The 21,065-nt window shown below is 48.1% G+C and overlaps 1 protein-coding gene across 5 annotated transcripts; it reads right to left on the bottom strand.

The window, feature by feature from the left end:
- Window positions 1–1,233: 1,233 nt before the first annotated feature.
- On the bottom strand, window positions 1,234–20,409 carry SUGP2 (SURP and G-patch domain containing 2). Of its 5 annotated transcripts, none has more exons than XM_060275423.1 (12): window positions 20,299–20,409; window positions 20,061–20,136; window positions 17,852–17,967; window positions 14,254–15,684; window positions 13,175–13,292; window positions 12,332–12,780; window positions 9,916–10,027; window positions 8,249–8,649; window positions 8,061–8,122; window positions 6,145–6,299; window positions 4,328–4,451; window positions 1,234–4,111 (listed from the first exon to the last, which is right to left on the bottom strand). In XM_060275423.1, exons 3-11 carry the CDS (start codon window positions 17,958–17,960, stop codon window positions 4,328–4,330), a joined length of 2,961 nt encoding a protein of 986 aa, XP_060131406.1. In that variant the 5' UTR covers window positions 17,961–17,967; window positions 20,061–20,136; window positions 20,299–20,409; the 3' UTR covers window positions 1,234–4,111. The 5 variants fall into 5 exon arrangements, with proteins under 5 accessions (XP_060131406.1, XP_060131407.1, XP_034975274.2 ...); XM_060275424.1 differs by having other exon boundaries at window positions 1,234–1,559; XM_035119383.2 differs by having other exon boundaries at window positions 6,145–6,287.
- Between the last annotated feature and the right edge of the window lie 656 nt (window positions 20,410–21,065).

The following is a 21,065-nucleotide window of genomic DNA, read 5'->3' as shown; positions in this document are numbered from 1 at the left end:
GAGATAAATTGAAGAAATTTCTCCTTTCTCCAAGTTCTGGCTAGCTGCTGGGTAGAAAGATCTTGCACTCTGCTTCTGTTCCACCTGTGCCTTTATTTCCCAGCTTCTCACACCTCCCCTTCCAGTGGTTCAGCTTTGTATGCAGCTAGGTGGGGCGGTGTGTCGGACAGCCAACTGTTGCCACCACAGACACAGCTGGGTTGAGGGAGGAGTGAGCAACCAGCAGCAGTCAAACTTAGCTCAGTGCAGATCCCAGGAGCTCTTGAGCAGACCTTGCAAACGCGCGTTTGCGAAGGCATTTAGCAGGGGAGTTTAAGGGGGAAGCCCAGAGTTTTCTCTCTTGGTGTGCATAGGACCAGAGACATGGAGGGCAAGGCTGCTGCAACACATGTGCCATGTTTGTCATTCTGCCAGAGAACAAGCAAGTCGTCTTCTTCTTTGGCGACCACTTGTAGCCGAGTAAGATTGTCTTCTATAAACACGGTTTTAACAATGAGTCCGTAAGTGACTGTGGAGGCCAATTCTGGATCCACACATCCTTCTACAATGGGGACATTGGTTTCCAGGCGGAAGTTGATCACAGTGTGGATTTGCCAAGCGTGCCTTCCTCTTAGCACGTTTCTCCCTTGCGTCCTGAGTTTGAGTGTCTTCAAAGCCCATGACACCATCGTTCAACCCAGATACTGAGAGGGCCTTCTGGCGGTTCCCTAACTGCGAGAAGCAAAGTGACAGGGAACCAGGCAGAGGGCCTTCTCAGTAGTGGCACCCACCCTATGGAATGCCCTCCCATCAGATGGTAAAGAAATAAACAACTATCTACCGTTTAGAAGACATCTGAAGGCAGCCCTGTTTAGGGAAGTTTTAAATGACTGATGTTCTAATGTATTTTTAATCTTTTGTGGGAAGCCGCCCAGAGTGGCTGGGGAAACCCAGCCAGATGGGCGGGGTATAAATAATAAATTATTATTATATTATTATACCCGACTCCTGTCCTTGCTCATGGCTGGGGTTTCTCTGTGCTTCCTCCTGCTCCTCAGCCTCCTGACTCCCAGCACCCAGTATTTCCCAGCTCTCCTCCTCCTCCTCTGGGGCATCTCCTGTTTCCCACCACCATGAACCTGGGTCCAAACTGTATTCTCCTGCCATTTCCCTGGAAGCCACTCTTCCTCATCTAGCCAGTCCCTGATACCTACGTATGTAGGGCAGCTAAAAGTAACAGCAAGGAACTGAAAATGAGGCTAATAATCAGGTTCATGTTTATTGAAGGCTTTTTTGTTAAAAAATAAAGCAAAAGGATTACATGCCGTCGTTAAACATTTAAAAAAGAAACTATGAATCAGCTAACAAACTTCTCTTTCCACTACAGGTCAATACAGTTCAGATGGCACAGGAAAGGGAGAAAGGGGGGGGGGAAATCCTGATCAAGTGCCACTGAAAAAAAACACCATCACTAAACAGAGGGTTGGGGGAGAGACACAGGATAGAGAATACACATGCTCTAGCGACTGCAGGAAGAGTGTTCATGGATGCTTGTGGTCTTCGTGAGAGAGCCTGGAAAACTAGAATAAGAGGAAAAAACCTAGTGAACCAAATTGGCTACCAAGTGGCCATTTTTGCTCTGCGTTTGAAAATATTTTTACAGACCCATTAAAGAGGTTCCCCGAAAGTTGCCCAGTGAAAAGCAGATTCTTAGAAGATATCACACACAGGAAAGGAGTGGATTTTGAACCAGCTGGAAGAGAGGACCCCACCCCTCCCACAAAATGCAAGAGAAAAGGTTTGGTTATGCAGTCATCTCACTCTCTGCAAGCTCCTGAAGTCAGGAGGAGAAAAGATTCTAGCAACTCGTAAGAAGACACGAGAGCTGGCTGAATATATGGGGTGGGGTGAAAAAACTGTGGCTGAACACAGAAGCTTCACATTCAAACAGCTACAACCCATTTATGGGCCAGGGGAATCAGATCAGCAATCCAACTCACAGAAGGCCAAAAGGCCAGGTTGGGCTGAGAGATAATGTTATTTTTTTAAAAAAATGCAACGCTCAATTATGAAAGAGAAACCAAAACACCCCTAGAAATTGGGTAACAGAGTGGTTTTAACAGGACGGTGGCCAGACCCTGTGGCAGCTTCAGCTTGACAGAACTGGATCCTGCAGGCCGAAGGAAGGGGGTCTCGTGGGGTTCTTCAACACCTTGCTATCAGCAGCAAACTTCTTGGCTCAAACAACAGCAGGAGCCCCACCGAGTCCCATGAATGACTCTTGCATTTCTCAGAAAGGAAGAAGTTCCCCATTGCATGTTCCTGATGATGGCATGAAGCTCAAGCTGACTTCAACACCACACTTTGATTCAGAGTTTCCTGGGGCGGAAAAGCTGGTTCTGAGCAGGAAGGAATGCAGCAAACCAGAGCGGAGTATGATTTCCCACTGAAAAGTCCACTTTGGCCATGAAGGGGGAAGGGGGTGTGAATGATCCTGCACAGCACAAGACCCCCACCACAAATGGGTGGCTGTGAGAAACCAAGGTCCACAATGGACAGAATGTTTCAGAGTTAACAATTGGTTTGTGTCCCGTCACCAAGATGAAGTAGCCTTTTGCGGAAAAGCCAGGAGAGGCTGGGTGGCAAATTGTTATTGGAGAACTCCAGAGGGGAAATGGATTAGAGTGAGACTCATCATTCAGAAAACACTGTCAAATTCGAAATCGGGATGCCGTTGAGACGGCTCGTAAGTAGAGTTTGTGCACAGTCTAGAGGGGTCCAATTCAGCAATGGAGTGAATCCCAAATTTCAGACAACCTTGTACCCCCCACAAAAAAGGGGGGAAAAGCTCTCCAGAGACCTTGCTGCAAGAAAACAGCACTAAGGTTCCTTTGCAGAAGGAAAAGGTAACCAAGACTGTTAAAGAAGACTGAAATGCAGGAATCCTGCGTGCCTGGCAGTGGCACCGATTGCTGATAACACAGACCTCAGAAACAAAAGTGAGGTTCGTATCTGCCCTACATGGCTTCTACATACTGTTTGTATTTTATTTAAAGCAAACAAAGTGATGGTTCCATGAATCAAACAAGTAATGGTTATTCAATAACTGCAGCTCGTCGTGCAGACCCAAAGCAACAGAAAAAGACATCAAATTGTGTAACGATGGAAGTTCTGAATCTTGAGAAAGGCAGGAAGATCACATAGTCCACGTAGAGGGCAGTCCATTTTTTTTGTCCTGTCTGGAATGGATACAGGCACACACACACACCTACGCAGGGGTTATGCTCCAGGGGCCCCACATGCAGAAGTGAAATTGCATAAAGTGGGGAGCATGCTGCTTTAATAGGGATGAGACAGACTCACGTGCGTCGACGGGGCTGCTGCCTTCTCTCCCGGGCAGCAGTCCTGAGAGACTTCCAGGCCACAATTGTTCACTTCCTTTGATTTGCTCCTCCCCTCCCCTTCCCGCTGTGACCCATGGCCCCCCACCATCAGCTCAGCTACCCACATTCTCCCCCTGCCACTCCTTTTCTGCTCTGAGCACTGACCCTGCCTTGTTGGAAGATGGATTTGTGCTTCACCCACTGGTTCAGGGCTGCACGGCTAGTGGGGCACTGGGTAGCCCATTCTCTAGGGTGCCCTCGAGAGGTGCTTGCGGACCCAGCAGTGCAGTGCCCAAGTGCTGATCTCATGTGCTCCAGTCCCCTCCCTCTGCGCACTCATACCTTGAGTTTGTTGCTGCAGCCAGGACCAGGCTGGCGTGTGTGTGTGTGTGGACATGTGCCCCACAGCACTCAAGAGTGGGGATCTGGGCCGCAGGTAGGAGTAGCCAATTGATTTATTTCCCAGCACTGCATGCACATGTGGTTGTACGCAAGTCAGCCTCGCGTAGGTGGGGGGGGGAGCCTTACATCCTAGGCTCTTGTTAAGAGATTTGATCAAAAAGTAGACCCAGCTGTTCCTGCATCCAAAGAACGGCAATGTTTGTTTCGATTTGTTTAGGAGGTTACGGATTCTTAAAAGCAATTTGCTCATCTAATTGCTCCAAATTTAAAAGGGGTGGGGGTTCTCAGAAGATGGCCTCTCCTCTCTCCAGCACAATGATCTTCACTTCTTTGGTTCAAAGCTCATTCTGGTCATTCAAAATGGAAACAAATATGAAAGGGGGGAAAAACCGGTTAAAAACAAATCCAGATAAGCTTTGTGTGCACACAGTAAATATCGCCCTAGTCAAAGAAGAAAAAGAAAAAGCTTGAAAACAGAAGGAAAGAGAAGCAGTTATTTAAATCTTGCAATTAATTCAAAGGGGGGCGGGGGGGACAAAGCTGACTTGCTGCAAACAACCTACCTATTTATTAGAGGCTCTTTTCAGATAGTACATCTGGATCATCCTCTGGCGGAAGGTGGCAAAGGTGTCCTCCTTGTTCTCGTCCCCCGCCACACCCAAGCCCTCCCCCGCTGAGGTGGAGCCCCTGAAAGGGAGGCAAAATCAAAGAGAAAGTTAAGCATGCACATGCCCAGGCACCGGCTCCCTTGACAAAAGCGCAGGGCCAACGGGCGATGATGTCTTGGCCATTGTGTTTCCAAAGAGACGGCCGAGCTCCGGGTCAGTCCTTCCCTACGCCCAGTTCCTTTGGCTCGCGCCAACCCCAAAAGCCATAGGAGTCAATTTTGGACAGTGCTACAAAACGGGCAAACAAAACTGCGCCCTTAAATTTTACACAGTTGTATTCCCCCCGCGAAAAGAAACAAAACGAAACAGAAAGGCATGTTGTGAGAGGTAATAACATCAGAAGCAGGTAGATCAAGGCCAAAGGGTTCAGCATCCTGTTCGCCCAACAGATGCTCCCAATGGGAAATCCACAAGCAGGATTCAAACAGAAGAGCCGCTCTCCCCCTCCTGTGGTTTCCAGCAACTGGCATTCAGAAGCATCGCTGCCTCCAAAGTGTACAGGCAAAGCTGAGCCATCATGGCTAGCAGCCATTTGTCTCATCATCTTTTAAAAAGCCATCCAGGTTGTGGCAGCGAGTTCCACAGCTTAACCACAGACTGTGCAATGAAGGGCTTCCTTACATCTGTCCTGAATCAATGTCCAGCTTCATTGGATGTCCATGTGTTCTGCAGGGTTACGAGGGGGGGGGGACCTATTTCCATCCCGCTTTCCCCATGCCTTGCATAATTTTATAATGCACCTGTAAGAGAGAGGGCTTGCAGAGAGCAGCCCACTCTGCTTACTTCCACCAGCTGGGAGAGCAGCAGCGAGAGCAGCAAGTATGGGAGGGAAAACCAGGAACAGGAAGTGGCAAAGAAGGGTCCAGGGCTCTACAGAGTCCTGGAGGCTCAGCTCCAGGTGGGAAGCAGGGGAGGAGCTAGCTTCAGCAGGGGCTGGAAAGGAGGGAGGAGGTAGAACGGCACCTCAGGAGCCTGGTTTGTGACCACGGAAGACCTGTAGAGCAAGGAGGAGGGGCGCTTGGATGCCCAGTCAGAGCCCACGAGAGACCATTGCAGGCTTCTGCCCCATGCAGAGCAGACATTATTTTTGAGACATCTCACCACTGTATATAACATGTACAATAAAACTCTGAAAATCCAGAGGATGTGTGGAGTGCTTACTCGGGAGTAGCCAACACCCTTCTGTGACAGCACCTTTTCTCTGAGCTACAAATTCCGAAACGCTGCCACCCGAAACCCATACAAGTTGGCGCCCATCCCTGCCTCCTGCAGGAGGGAGCTGCGTGAAGAAGGCCTTTCTTTGGGTGAGAGACCCCAGGGTCACGGCTCGTAAATGAGCCGTTTGCTTCATTCGGCAGCGGGTCTGTGAGGGTGTTGGGCAGGGGGCGTCCTCCCCATCCCTGCTCTGGCAGAAGGCAGACACAGCTTCCCAGCACTTGCAAAACGGGAAATCACTTAGAAGGTACCTGCAAGTTTCTTTCTGGGAGGGCTTTGGGGTTTTTTGTTTTCTGTTTCTAAACGACAGCTCAGAGCTGGGGGGCGCCTGCCCAGGGGCACCACTGGAAGCCTTTGTGGGCAGAATGGTACCCGCTGGGACTGAGTTGGCGACCTCTGCAACAGGGAGTAACTCTGGTGAGATATCAATCCATTCCAAAACCTGTTTGTTTTTTAATAAAAAAAAGGAGTGTGCCACTCGCTCACGTGCTACGTACACTTTGACGGGGTCCTTGATGCCCTTTCCATGGGTACCAAGCCCAAGGCCTTCCTTCCAGCCCATTTTCTGCAGCATCTGGAAGCCAATGTTCTTCTGGTTCAGCCGCTTGTGGGAAAACTCCAAATCCTTTGACTTCTGCCACTGAGAACAAAACTGATCACCATCATCCTTATCATAAACACCTCATTAAAGCAACAGAACGCCATGGCAGGGTGATTGTTATCATTAATAATAATAATAATTTATTATTATTATTTGTATAACGCCCTATACCAGCAGGTCTCATGGTGGTTTGCAAACAAGAAAGAATGCAATAACGTCCCCCTCAGCAACACATTTTAAAAGGGCATCAGATGTCAATCAGCCCAAGGCCTGGTTAAAGGGGAACATTTTTGCCTAGCGCCTAAAGGTATATAAGGAAGGCGCCAGCTGAACCTCCCTGGGGAGAGCATTCTCACAAACGGGAGCCACTGCAGAAAAGGCCCATTCTCGTGTTGCTACCCTCTGGAGAAGGCACACAAAGAAGGGCTTCAGATGACAATCTCAGGGACCAGAGGTCCTTGAGGTATTGTGGTCCTGAGCTGTTTAAGGCTTTATGGCACTTTGAATTGGGCCCAGAAACTAACTGGCAGCCAGTGCAGACGGACCAGGATCGGTGTAATTATGCTCAAACCGTCTTGCTCTGGTGAGCAACCTGGCCACTGAATTCAGGTGCAAAACACTCTGGCTAGACCAGTGCTTCCCAAAGGGGGCAGAAGGATTACCCTGAGGGGGGTGGCCAAGAGAAAAGAGAACAGCGGGGGGGGGGGTTGCTGGAGGCCAAAATGGCCACCGGGCTTTGAGAAGCTGGTATCATTGGAACAAATCCATTTGTTCAACCAATTATTCAACAGCTAGAGCCATTCCTGGACTGCAAGAGCCCGGCTACAGCAGCTGCTGCACTGCTTACTTCAAGACTGGATTACTGCAATGCGCTGCACATGGGGCTTCCCTTGTGCTCAACCCAAAAGGTGCAAGTCTGCACAGGATGCTGCAGCACGATTGCTGACAGGAGCAAGGCCTTGCCAGAATGCGACATCCCTGCTGAGACCTGTACTGGTTGCCATCTTCACATTTTAAAGAAACTGATCTTTTAGTGTGGCCGCACCCAAAATCTGGAACTCCCTGCCTATTGATGCAGGCAGGCACTTTGGCGCCTCCTAAAAACATCCTGGTTTAGACAAGCCTGTCCTTATGCTGAGGTGGATGCGAGTTTTAATTTGTTTCAGTCTATTGCAGTGTTTCCCAAACTCGGGTCTCCAGCTGTTGTTGGACTACAACTCCCATCATCCCTAGCTAGCAGGACCCACGGAGACGATGGGAATTGTAGTCCAAAAACAGTTGGAGACCCAAGTTTGGGAAGCCCTGGTCTATTGTTTTAATTTTTGGATGTTTTTATTAGTGATAACTTTGCTTTTTCATCGGCTTTTTTTTATTATTTAAAAAAAAATACCCGCAAAAAACAACAACTACACAACGCTTTGAGGTTTCTTCTGTAGCCGAGCTGTGGGTAAATTTTATGAAGAAAAATAAATAAATGCACTTTGAATGCATGGGCAATTAATTGATCTTTTCAAAATTTTATTGCCTTCTTCAGAGATTTGTGCGAACCACTCCTCTGAACAATGCATTTTATAGGGTTGGGGACATTGGGAATTAGTTCAGAGAACCGAGGGGGGGCTGAGAAAGTTTGGGAACCACTGGGCTGAGGTTATTGCCAATACCTAACTGGTGAACAGAAGCTCACACGTACATTTTATGGAGGTTTCAAGCTGGCTTTGAAAGCTGCACTGGGAGGCCTCTGCCTGGAAAGCACAGTGCACTGAATCTCTTAAAGAATAAATGCACGTATTTATTATTTTGCCCCCTTCTCACCTTATTTTTGTGGGACTGATAGCCGCGGGGTCGGTCATACGCAATCCGGACAGGGTCGTGGACTGTAATGCAAAAAAAAAGCAAATCCAGAGGTCAAAGGTCAATCCAGACGCAAAAAAAATTTGAGAATTACCTGCCTGGCTTAAAGAGCGCAACACCCCCACCCCCACCCCAGCTGCCTCACTCACCTTTCGGTTCATCAATGAGACAGACCCTCTTGGAGGCTGGGATCAGGCCCACCTTCAAGGACCTGCTGCTGGCCCTCTTGCGCCCAAAGGCACTGCCCCGCAGAGGACCCTGGGCAGATGCTTCTGAGGTGGTGCCCTCAGGCTGCCCTTCTCCAGCTGTACTCGAGGTTCCCACGTTGGCAGAGCCTGCCTGAGCTTCTTCCTCTTCCATTCCAGACTGGGGAGCTTCCTCCTCTTCTTCTTCTTCCTCCTCCTCCTCGTTGTTCTCCCAGTCACCCTCCGAGGCTGCGGGGCTCTCGCTGGCAGGCCCTGGGATAGCGCTGAAGTTGATGGAGGGGCACAGCTCATAGACTTTCATCCGGTAAAACTTGAAGGCCGAGCTCTCACGGTCATGCAGGAACCTAAGAGAGAGCACAGGAGGACTTCACTGCACTGTTGCTCTGTGACATTTCTGCGTCACCTCCTGTGTGTGGACCCTGAAGTGGCCCATACAAGTACAGTGGTACCTCTACTTACGAATAACTCTACTTACGAATGTTTCTACTTACGAATGGAGCTCCGTCCGCCATCTTGGATGCGGTTTAGATAGGATTTTTTCTACTTACGAATTTGTAGATAGGGTTGCTTCTACTTACGAATTTTTTCTCCCAATGCATTCCTATGGGATTCGACTTACAATTTTTTTCAACTTACGAATGTGCGTTTGGAACACATTAAATTCGTAAGTAGAGGTACCACTGTATCTGGCGACAAGCTGCAGCTCTGAGCTTCACACGTAGAAGGAACTAGGCTTGTTCACTGATTTATTTCTAAAAACATTTAGATACCACTGTATCAGAGAAATATATCACAGTGGTTTGCAACAAACTATGCCCACTTGTGCACTGTCTCACTAGAATGGGGTAACTGTGCCCCTAAAGGACCACGTGTGCAGCCTGAGAGTCTGTCCCTGGAGGTGCAAGTCAATTCTATGTCCAGGGCAGCCGTCTGTCAGCTCCATCTGGTATGCCGGTTGAGACCCTACCTGCTTGTGCATTGTCTCGCCAGAGTGGCCCATGCTCTGGTTTTCTCCCGCTTGGACTACTGCCATGCACTCTATCTTTGAAGGTGACTTGGAAACAACAACTAACCCAGAATGTGGCACATAAACTGGTGACTGGGACCATATAACTCCAATTCTAAAGGATCTACACTGCCTCCCAGTACGTTTCCAAGCACAATTCAAAGGCCTGGTGCTGAACTTGAAAGCCCTAAACAGCCTCGGCCCTGTATACCCGAAGCAGCATCTCCCCATCGTTCAGCCCAGCCACTGAGGTCCAGCTCAGAGGGCCTTCCAGCGGTTCCCTCACTGCGAGAAGTGAGGTTACAGGGAACCAGGCAGAGGGCCTTCTCGGTGGTGGCGCCTGCCCTGTGGAACACCCTCCCATCAGATGTCAAGGAAATAAACAACTATCTGACTTTTACAAGACATCTGAAGGCAGCTCTGTTTAAGAATTTTTTTATGTTTGATGTTATATTACACTAATAATAAATATAAAATTAATAAATAAATAATAAGGCACCACATGTTGAGTGTTGTTACTGTAATGCCCGGCTCATGCAATAAGGCTCGGGATGCTCCACAAGCACGCCACATGATTTTGCTGGGGAGGCAGAGGGTAGCTCACCACAGATCCGGGTTATCTGTACTGTTGTCGATGCTGAACTGCTCGATCTCGGGTCCCACCTCCGCCACAAACTTGGCCAGCCTCTCTGCTGTCACCATCGTTTTGGGATCCACTGGAAAGCAGGGGTGGGGTGGGGTGGGGGAAGATAACAAAATTATTCCTGCTCCATTTTGAACAGGGCTTACAGGTGAAACTCGGAAAATTAGAATATCGTCGAAAAGTGCATTTATTTCAGTAATGCAACTTAAAAGGTGAAACCAATATATGAGATAGATGCATGGCATGCAAAGCAAGATATGTCAAGCCTTTATTTGCTGTAATTATAATTATTTTTCGCTAGGCGGGTCAATTATAAATGGAATGTAATTAATGAAATGCAATAGCGATGTTTATTTTTGTATTATTGTAACTATTTGTTTTATTGCTGTGGAATTTCCAAAAGAAAGCATTTGTAAAAATGAAAAGAAAAATAAAAAATAATAAGTTGCATTACTGAAATAAATGCACTTTTCGACGATATTCCGATTTTCCGAGTTTCACCTGTATATTGCTGAAACACTGGTGGGATACAGCCACAAAACACAGGGATTTTGTTGTTGTTGTTTAGTCGTTTAGTCGTGTCCGACTCTTCGTGACCCCAGGGATTCACGAAGGACAGGAAAACACAGGGATACAGGACGCTAGCTAGGGCTGATGGGAGTTGTAGTCCAAAAACAACTGGAGACTAGAGCTGGATGATACCTGGTTTTCAACAGGGTGATATTTCAGCAGCTAAAGACCGCAATATGTACATATATCCCGGTGTCTGGAATGTATCTCGGCTGCAGAAAATAATGCAAAATTGGCACATGCACTGCAAACTAGGCTCAGGTGGCCTCAGTGCCTTCCATCCGGGTTCAAGTGGTGGCCCAGCTATGCCCTTAACTTCATCTATGCTCTAGTAACCTCCAGGTTAGAATACTGCAGCACATTACTGGTATATGTGGGCTGACTCCAAACAGTTCGGAAACGTCAGCTGGTGCAGAATTTTACAGCCAGGCTGCTCACCAGGGCAAGGTGGTTTGAGCATATTGCGTCGATCCTGGCCTCCCAATGAGTTTCTGTGCTGTTCTTTGACCTCTAACCCTTAAATGGCTCAAGGACTACCTCTCCCCATATGAACCGACAAAGACCCTGCCCTCATCCTCTGAGAGATCCGGACGGTGGCAATACGAGAACAGGCCTTTTCTGCAAGATGGTCTGACTCGTGATAAGGCAGCTTCCTATATTCCTGTGTAATAATGTTAAGAAGAGCTTGCCAGAGAGGTCAACCTTCTAAGTGGCCCCATAAGCTACCCCACAGCGAAGATCCCAGAGAGAATTATGGGAGCAAAGGCCAGCTCAGCAAAGGGGCATCTCCTTTGGATTCAAAATGCCCACTCCCAATGAAAATCACCTAAAGGAGGAGCAGAGGAAAGAAAACACCATTGGCTCAAGGCAGCTGTTCAGTGGGCCAAAGGATTTGAGTCAGCAGAAGGCGGCTCAGCAGCTCAAGGGTCACAGGTCCCACCTCCAGCTAAAAAGCAGGGGAAAGATCCTCTCTGTCCAGGACCCAGCAGAGGCATTGGCAGGCAATGCAAAGCGAGACCAGGCTAAGGCTGGACGATATCTGGTTTTCAACATCGCAATATATTACCAGCTAAACAGCATGATATACTGATGAATCATGAAGTCTGAAATAAGGATGCAACTCTGTACAGTAGAGGCATTGGCTGGCTTTGTGGTTTTTCCTGCATTGTGATTTTTGCCGGCGCCTGCTCTTGTGATTCCTTGTAGGGGAGAGCTGAGCCAGCAGTTAACAGGGGCTGCAGGAATTGAGAGCCATGTTGACTGGCTTAAATGATTTTTCCCAAATTGTGATTTTTGCATAGAGCACGCACACGCCACAATTTGTGGTATGTTGCCAGGTCAAAAATTATGATACCGATAACATGATAGGGACTTCAAACACTGGTTTTGGATGATATATCGCCAAGTCCTCATAATAAATAACAATAAGTTTATTATTTGTATTCTGCCCATCTGACTGGGTTGCCCCAGCCACTCTGAACAGCTTTCTATATAAAAACATAACAAAACATTACACATTAAAAAGCTTCCCTATACAGGGCTGCCTTCAGAAGTCTTCTAAAGGCCGTTGTTGTTGTTGTTGTTGTTGTTGTTGTTGTTGTTGTTACTATTATCATTTATTTATTAAATTTGTATACTGCCCTATACTTGCAGATCTCACACATATCGGGAGTCAAAATATATTGCCAGGTCAAAAATGATGGAACTGATACCACAATATGGATTTCAATCCAGTTTTGGGTGATATATTGATATATCGTCCAGCCCTAGACCAGGCCACATCCCGCCTGCCCTGAAATTCACCTACCGTCAGGGAACGGGCATGCTAGCCCAAGCGAGCTTCCAGCACCCAAACCTTCCCCGGGCGCATCTTCTGGGTCAGTGGCTGAGTCGCAGACTCCCGCCTTCTCCAAGGAGGTCTCTGCTGGGTGGGCTTTGGGGCTCTGCGCCAGGCGCTTCTGCTTGAGCATTCTCCTGGCGGGCCGGAGCGTCTGGGTCCCCACGGTGGCCCGCTTCAGCCTCTGGGCTCTCGCCACCCGCCGCTGAAGGATCCTGGGCATCCTCTTCCCGAAGAGCCGCTTCTTGATGTGGAGGACTTTGCGGGCCCGCAGCAAGGCCCCCATGACAGCCAAATCCTGCAGCTCAGGGGTCTTCTCCTCCTTGGGCTTTTCTTTGGCTGCCGACATCAGCCGATACATCTCGGACAGCTTGAGCTTGTAATATTTGTGCTCCAGGCTGTCTTCTTCCTTCAGAAACCTGTTTCGACCCGGGGCGAAAGGAGCAGCTAATCAAAACAGTAGATTTATCACTAGAAACAATTTACAACAATATCTTAAAATGTACAAAAGGTTAAAAAGAATAGACCAAAACCGGTTAAAAGTCACATAAACTTTCCAAACATCTGGGTAGGCTTTTCTGAACAAGAATGTTTTCAGCAGGCACCGGAAATGATACAGTGAAGGGACCTGCCTGACACCAATAGGCAGGGAGTTCCAAAGTTATAGGCACTGTTTTGTGAAACGATTTGAGTTATACAAATAAGGAGCTGGTATTAAAAAGGTAAGCTAGGCTGGCCCAAGAAGCCCTATTCCTGGCAGGCTCAGAGTCAAGGGAGCGGAAAACCCCCACAAAACTACCAGAAGATATTTACCAGTAATCTGGGTTGTCCTTCAACTGATCTCTCTCTTCCCCTTTCAGAGTGCCAGAAATGATGCCATCCACCATCTTCTCGATCGTCTCGGTGACCTTCTTGTCAGCGCGTTGCGGAGCTAGGAGGACAAGAAACGGGTGGGGGTGGGGATAAAATGAAAACCTTCCTCGTGGGAACTTCACAATCACAAACTTACAGTAGGGCCACAACTCATGCGTGATTTCCTTATGCATTTGCAGCTTTGCGTGGGAAGAGGCGGGGGATAATAAATAAATGGAGAGCTGGGGGAGGGTGGTGGGCAGTTGGGAGAGGCGATATAAAATCTTATGAGACCTTTCCAGAGCCCAGCAAAAGATTAACATTATCGGCAATTTGGGGTGTGGGTTTTTCCTTTGGGTATATTTAATTTTGGGGAGTGGGAAGGCAGGGTAGAGCAAGCCCCACCTCATGCCAACAAGCCCCATACCGAAACTATAACCCTGACAATTGAAAATGTTGGTGCTGACCTTTAAAGCCCTAAACGACATTGGCCCAGTACAGTATACCTGAAGGATTCTCTGCACCCCCATCATTCACCCCGGACACTGATGTCCAGTTCTGAGAGTCTTCCGGCGGTTTCCTCCCTGCGAGAAGGGAAGTTACAGGGAAACAGGCAGAGGGCCTTCTCAGTGGTGGCGCCCACCCTGTGGGTATGCCCTCCCATCAGATGTCAAGGAAATAAATAACTATCTGACTTTTAGAAGACACCTGAAGGCAGCCTTGTACAGGGAAGTTTTTAATGGTTGGTGTTTTATTGTGTTTTTAGTATTTTGTTGGGAGCTGCCCAGAGTGGCTGGAGTAACCCAGTCCGATGGGAAGCATATGAATCGTTAACATCATCATCATCATCAACCCGAAGAAATGAAATTAAATGCTCACAGGGGCCCTAACAACAGAAGCAAGGTGGGAGAAGAGGACAAAGACTCAAAACTGAAACAACGTGAACGCTAGAAAGTCTATAGATGGAAATAATTTTTCCCCCAAAGAAAAAGGACCCAGCCGTCACTGACAACAGACAGTCGGAAGTAGGACCCCCTTACTCTTAGGCCTGGTTTCCTGCGGGCTCTTGGTTTCCTCCGCACTTGGCTTCTTCAGCTCCATCTGGTACCCGCTTTTCTCCAGCCAGTCCTGCAGGTGTTCAATGTACTCCTTCCCAAACAAGGCCGAGTCGTCAAAATTGGGGAACGAGATGGGCAGAGGGGCCACCCTCTTCAGCCCGACGGCCTCCAGGATTTTCTCCTGCCGGAAGGAGGAGGCCAGGGCGAAGGTCTGGCCGATGAGCACCAGGGACTTCCGGCAGAGGGAGGCCGTGGTCTTGAAGGCATCCGCCATCCGTCCCGCGTCGCTGAAGAAGTTGCTGGACTTGGAGTTCAGCTCATAGCCATTGCAGGCCATCAGGAGTGGGACGGTGCTCTTCAGGAGGCAAGCCTGGAAATGCATCATGTACCGGTCAAAAGGTTTGATGAGCTGGAAGAAGCCGCTCTTGGTTTCCACCAGCTTCTTTTCCAGGAGCAGGTTCAAGAACTGGCCGTCCACTTTGGGCGTCTGCAGCGCCGGGTGCTGCAGAGTCCGCACAATGGAATAGCAGAAGTCCTGGTGCCCCATCTTCAGTGGGCACTTGAAGGAGGCCAGCATCTTGGCACACGTCTCTGTCTCCACCTTGAAGAGCGTGCGGTACATTTCCGTGTACTCCGGGTCCTTCTTGATCTTGTGGAAGCCGGCCCAATTGATGATCTCCACCCCAAAGGTGGTGAAAACATCCTCCGGCTCTTTGTGCCGGGCATACCTCATGGTGTCCGGGTCGTCGTACTTCAGGGTGCCCCTCAGGGGCAGGGACGGCGGCCGCTGGCCGAGCTGGTGGTGAGCGGGGAAGGCCCTCTTCTTGGCGGGGTCAGAGGGCTCCCCCAGCAGATCTGAGGACAAAGCCTGGACCCCTTTCTTCATGGGGATGACCACATCTGTCTTGCTTTTGACCAGGCCCTGTGGTGCCAGGAGGTGCTTTGCCGTCAGGCCCCTCCCCGCATGTAAAGAGGGAGCAAACTCTCTCCCAGCCTCCAGGCTGGAATCCTGACTCCTCACAGTCCCAAACTCCTCTTCCAATAGCCCTGGAGAACGGAAGCCACTTAACAGCTTTGCTGAACTGTAGTCAGCATCACGGAGCCTGGAGGTCTCTCGGGAGGAGACACGGCCATAGTCCCTTTCCCGAGAGGCCAGGCGACCGTAACCCCGTTCCCTGGTTGATGGGCCGGCGAGCTCCCTTTCCGCAGAAGACAAACGGCCATAGTCCCGGTCACGGGAAGGGGCCTGGGCGTATTTTTGGTTCCGTGAAAATGTTTGTGTGCGGTAATCCTCCTCCTCTGACTGATAGGGAGGCACCGAATAGTCTTCTTTGGGGGCTTCTCGGGCTTCTCCCCTCCAGTCACTGGAGTCTTCATCCTTGTACCGGGTTCGCTGGGCTGGGTGCGAATGAACTGTTGGAGGAAGAAAAAAGAAAGCTATTTCTCATGGCATAAAACCAAGGACACCGGGAGAACTCAACAGGGTGCTTCTTCAACTAATTGGTGCAACATGATGGCACCAGCGTAAAAACTAAGTAAAACAAAATTGGTGCAGACTCTTTTGTAATAGAACAGCATGCCTTTATTACGTCCATCGTTAAAAGATTAAAATAGAGACCTCTCCTCACATGATAAAATCTTCTGGATAACTTTGATAAACAGTTTATTGCCTTCTACACAAATAATAGTTTGATATAAAAACTGGGAGGTTTTGTGTGCAAGGCAAATGCTCCACTACTGAATCATAGCCTTTCTCAAGCAAGCAGGATTTCCAAACAGGAGCCAAAACCCAGAGGTAGAAAACCTGTGATTTGCACGCTCTTAATCTCAGGGTTGTGGGTTCGAACCCCATGTTGGGCAAAAGTTTCCTGAATTGCAAGGTGTTGGAATAGACGACCCTTGTGGTCCCTTCAAACTCTACAGTTCTATGATTCTATGAATGCAAGAGGGTATTTACAGTATTTGCAAATTTACAGAAAACTGAAAGTCTAAAGGTCACCAAAAGGGATCTGGAAAGAGTATCAGTTGAAGGATGGAACTGGACGGAGGAGGAGAAAAAAAGGAACAGCAGGAGAACTTGCTTCCTTGATCCAATAATAATAATAATAATAATAATAATAATAATAATAATAATAATAATAATAACGGGAGACCTTTGGATCACTGGCCTTAACTGATGTGTTGGGACCTACTAGCATAGTGATTCCAATCTTTTGGGGGCCGCTCCCTTGGTTCCATAAACTCATCCCCAGCACCCCCTAACCTACTCTCTAAGAAGCATTTGAATAGCATTACCCACTAAAGAAAATAAAAATGCCATAAAACTCAAAACAGTTAACACTTAATTGTACATTCATTCATAATAATTATAATTATTTATTATTTCTACCCCGCTCACCTGGCTGGGTTTCCCCAGCCACCCTGGGCGGCTTTCAACAGAACATTAGAAACGGAATAAAATTCCAAACATTAAAAACTTCCCCAAACAGGGCTGCCTTCAGATCCAATTAATTAGTTTAATTAATTCAACAACTTTGATGAACTTTTCAGAATCTGTTAGTCAACCCTCAAGTACTCCTGCCTCTTAGTGCACCTTCTAAGTTATCCCCCTGCCCCCCAGTGGACACTAACGCCACCTTTGAGGGCCACTGCACTTGTGTGCCACAGCCTGGTCCAAGGTGGGTTGCAACAGGATAAATTCATGAAAGATTAAGAAATGCATGTTTGGGTTAAAAGCGAGTCCTGGGTTCTGGAAATGTTGAAGACTACTGCTCTAGGTGATGTTGGTTGGACCCCATAAAATACCAGCCCCGGGCATCCCGGCCAAGGGGCAGGGGTGATGGGGATGTGCGCTCCAACAGCATTTGGAAGTGCCCAGACTCAGCATGGGAAAGTTTTTTAATTTCACATCCACATCAGCCTGGATGGCTCACTCAGTTAGAGCATGGTGCTGATAACGCCAAAGTTGCAGTGTTGATCCCCATTTGGGTCAGCTGCATATTCCTTTATTTATTATTAAATTAGTATACTGCTCTATACTAATTTATGGAGAAAGCTAGAGAGTTCTAGAAAAACGTCTACTTCTGCTCCCCAGCCCGTCAGATGTCAAGGAAATAAACATCTATCTGATTTTCAGAAGACATCTGAAGGCAGTCCTGTATAGGGAAGTGTTTAAGGTTTGATGTTTTGTAATGTTTTCATATGTGTTGGGAGCCACTCAGAGTGGCCGGGGGCCCCCCCACTCAGATGGGCGGCCTCTACAAAGCTCAAGGACACATCCCAGCTACACAAAAGCACTCTGTGTGCAAAGCAGGGCTAGCAAGGAGAGTGGCCTGGGGAGAATCTGGAGGGTGGCACCTGTCCTCCGAGGCCTGAGCGTCCCCATCCCTGCTTTAGGGGAAGGTCTCAGAAATGGAAGAGAGCAAGGCATGTGGAATTATTTTCTGGCTCAGGATAAATTTACTGGGGTCATAACGCTAATCTAAAACGACTTGAGTCCCTCAGGCCGGAAGCAGGAACGGGGTCAAAGGCTGTCGAGCAGCAGCAACAAATAGCTCAAGGGCATTTGGACCAACCATACCTCTAAACTGGTGGAGGGCCTCATCGATGGGGTCGCTCCTGTCCAGACGTTTCGCCTTGACTTGCATGAGGGCATCAAAAGACTCCTGCGTCATCCGCCGAGCAGCCATCTGGGCTCTGTAATGAGAAAGGAAGAAGAGCTAGGGGGGAGGGGGGAACAGTTGGCATCCATATCACCTAGCAATCCTTGAGCATGATTCTTAAATCAGGGAGACTCAACACATGTAAAATAAAGCGAATAAGTCCCTTCTACTACATGCCCTGAATCTTCCAACGTTCAGCTTCACTGGATGCCCAAGAGTTCTACTGTTAGGAAAGGAGGAGAAAAACCTTTCCTCTATGCACAGCAGAGGGGGAGAGCTATGAACCTCACATTCTTGTTTCTGGGCTTCCCATCGGCATCTAGGTGGCCAGCATGAGGACAAGGGTGGTGGATGCAGCAGGGCGTTTCTTATGCTCTACCTGCACTCAACCGCATCAGGTGACTTGTGCCAGCTGTCTTCAACTGCTGGGTGGTGACCCACTTACCAGGCCAAAGCCTAATCTATGGTGGGTCACAGCAGCAGCATTGCCTAATGATACTAATAGTAATAATTTTTATTATTTATACCCCACCCATCTGTGTCCCCAAACGCATGTCGAAGACTAACCGACTTACACCTCTGTCACCAGATGCAATATTCAAAGCTGCATCACTCCTGCTTCCAACTTTCTTCCAATGAAAAGAGATAGTAACTTTCAGCTCACTGAGAGACTCCAGAGCAGTAGGCTGGAGGACAGAGGAGTTTTCATTTTTAAGTTTTGCGAGACTGGGCAAACAAGTTTAGAAAGGAGCAGACTACTCTCTCTTTTCCTTGTTTCTGTTGAAAAGCATCCACCCAGCCATGTTGAGAGGTAGAACTGGGTATCATCCGCATACTGGTGAACACCCAGCCCCAACCCCCTGATGAACTCTCCCAGCCATTTCATGTAGATCAGGGGTGGCCAACTCCCAAGAGACTGCGATCTACTCTCAGTGTTAAAAACTGGCAGTGATCAATCCCCTTTTGGAGGCTTCAGGTCAAAGTTATTGAGCTTTTTTTAGGGAAGAGGAAGGTCCATCCATTTCTAGGGGTTCAGGTCTAAATTGTGTAGCTTTTTTGAGGGAGGAGGAAAACCAGTGATCTACCACAGGCGTCCAGTGATCATGATATACCTGTTGGACGTGCCTGATATAGATGTTAAAAAGCATGGGGGAGAGGATGGAGCCCTGAGTAGTCCGAACATTCATCTCCCACCACTACTTTCTGGACACTACCCAGGAGGAAGAAGCAGAACCCCTGCAAGGGTTGAGAAGACAGGTTTTCCTCATCCAAGCTGCTTGTTTGCATTCTTGGGGGGGGTGTTAACATGTTGAAACTGATCCCATAAAACTTGACTAGACAGAGAGCTGGCACTCCCACGAATTTATCTGCAAAAAGCTTTGCAAAATAGCTGCAAAGGGGGATGTTGAGGTCCAGCTGCCGCCTCTCAGCCTAGCCTACCTCACAGGGTTGTTGTGGGGATTGAGGGGAAGGGCATAGCTGCCAAGTTTTCCCTTTTCTCACGAGGAAGCCTATTCAGCATAAGGGAATTTCCCTTTAAAAAAGGGAGAACTTGGCAACTATGGGGGAAGGGGAGTGCCTTGTACACCACCTTGAGCTCCTTGAGGGGGGGAGGGCTATTGATACCATATATACATATATATATGTCCCTTTATTGCACAAATAAAGTACATACAATACAAACATTACACATTACTGTACAAATAATCCAATAAATTACAAACATAGAAAAAAGGGGGGAGAGAAAAGAAATAGAAAATGAGTTTGTTTAAAATAAGAAGAACCTTCCAACTATACCTGTTGTACTATTTTGCAATTTAATTTTTTTTTACAGTTTCCTAGAATTGTTTTTTCTCCTTCTTAATTCTGATTTTCTCCACCGTTGCGTTATTTTACAAGACTCATTCGATATCTGCCAGGAGACTTTTGTCACCGTAATAATTTAAAATACCCTCAAATAATGGGGGGGAGTCCTTTGCCCAGCACCAAAACCAGTTAATAGTGGTGGTAGCAGGAAAGGTTATCCAAGTTAGCCAACGTACAACCAAGAAGTCCTTCTTTTTAAGGCACCTAAAGGGGAGGAACCTCGGGAGCGGAGGGTTCTTTTGACAGAGGTTGCCACCTTACCAGGATCTCCCTTTGCACCGTTGAAAGGAGGCAGGCCCCGACATCAGTTCGCAGGCTGTTGCCAGTGCTTTGGGCCCTGGAAAAAATAAAAGCCGCGTTTACCGATTGCCTGGGCCTGCCCAGCAAATTGGGCTCTAAAAGCAGAAGAGGAGGGTGCCTGAAGGTCAGTTGGCAACCCTCTGCTCTTCCTCCTCCCGCTTTTCTTTCTTTCTCCCCCCCCCTCAGAGCTTTCACTTACCAAAGGCTAATAAGAAAATGGAGGGGGGGCGGAGTTCCCCACTTATTTAAATTAATACAGAAATCCCCAGCAACACACAGTCTCGAAACCAGGCAGGCAGGAGGTGTCTGCCACTACGCATGCGCAGAGATTCCACTGCGCACGCGCGTGGAGATTGTACTGCGCGCACGCGCAGCCGCTTTCTACCCAAGCCCCGCCCTTTTAAAAAAAAGATCTCGCGCCTCCACCCCTTCTTCCCTCACTCTTGTGCGCACGCGCAGAAGAAAAAACACACGCATAGATAAACACACACACCTATTCCGTCGCAAGGGCTCTGTCGTGAGGCGCATGCGCACAATGTGCTTGTCAAATTATTCGGCCTCCGCTGCTTTTGCAGACTGAAGCGCTTCTTTTTCTTTATGCTCCAAGTGAACGAATAATTAGTACAGTAAATCTGATTGTTGTAATTTCATGTTGTAAACCGCCCTGAGCTCTACGGATGAAGGGTGATATGAAAATTTAATTAATAATAATAAGTATTGAATCCCTTGAATCCTTAGTCTGTTTAATTCTTTGTGTCTCCACATGTTGCTGAACAGCAACTCCAGTCATCCCTGGCAGGTGTGCTTAATGGACGGGAGATATAGTTCAGCAGCACCAGGGGAACCAAAGGTACCCAACACCTGATTTAAAGGGTGGCAATTCCTTCCTAAATTTGTACCTATATATAATAAAACAACTTTGTCTTAATTCTATGCGTCTATTGCTTTTCTCCTCCATTTTCTCTG

This window comes from Zootoca vivipara, chromosome 6, assembly GCF_963506605.1.
Source record: "Zootoca vivipara chromosome 6, rZooViv1.1, whole genome shotgun sequence".
NCBI classification, from domain to species: Eukaryota; Metazoa; Chordata; class Lepidosauria; order Squamata; family Lacertidae; genus Zootoca; species Zootoca vivipara.
The sequence above is the reverse complement of the archived record's forward strand: the minus strand, read 5'-3'. Positions and strand labels throughout refer to the sequence as shown.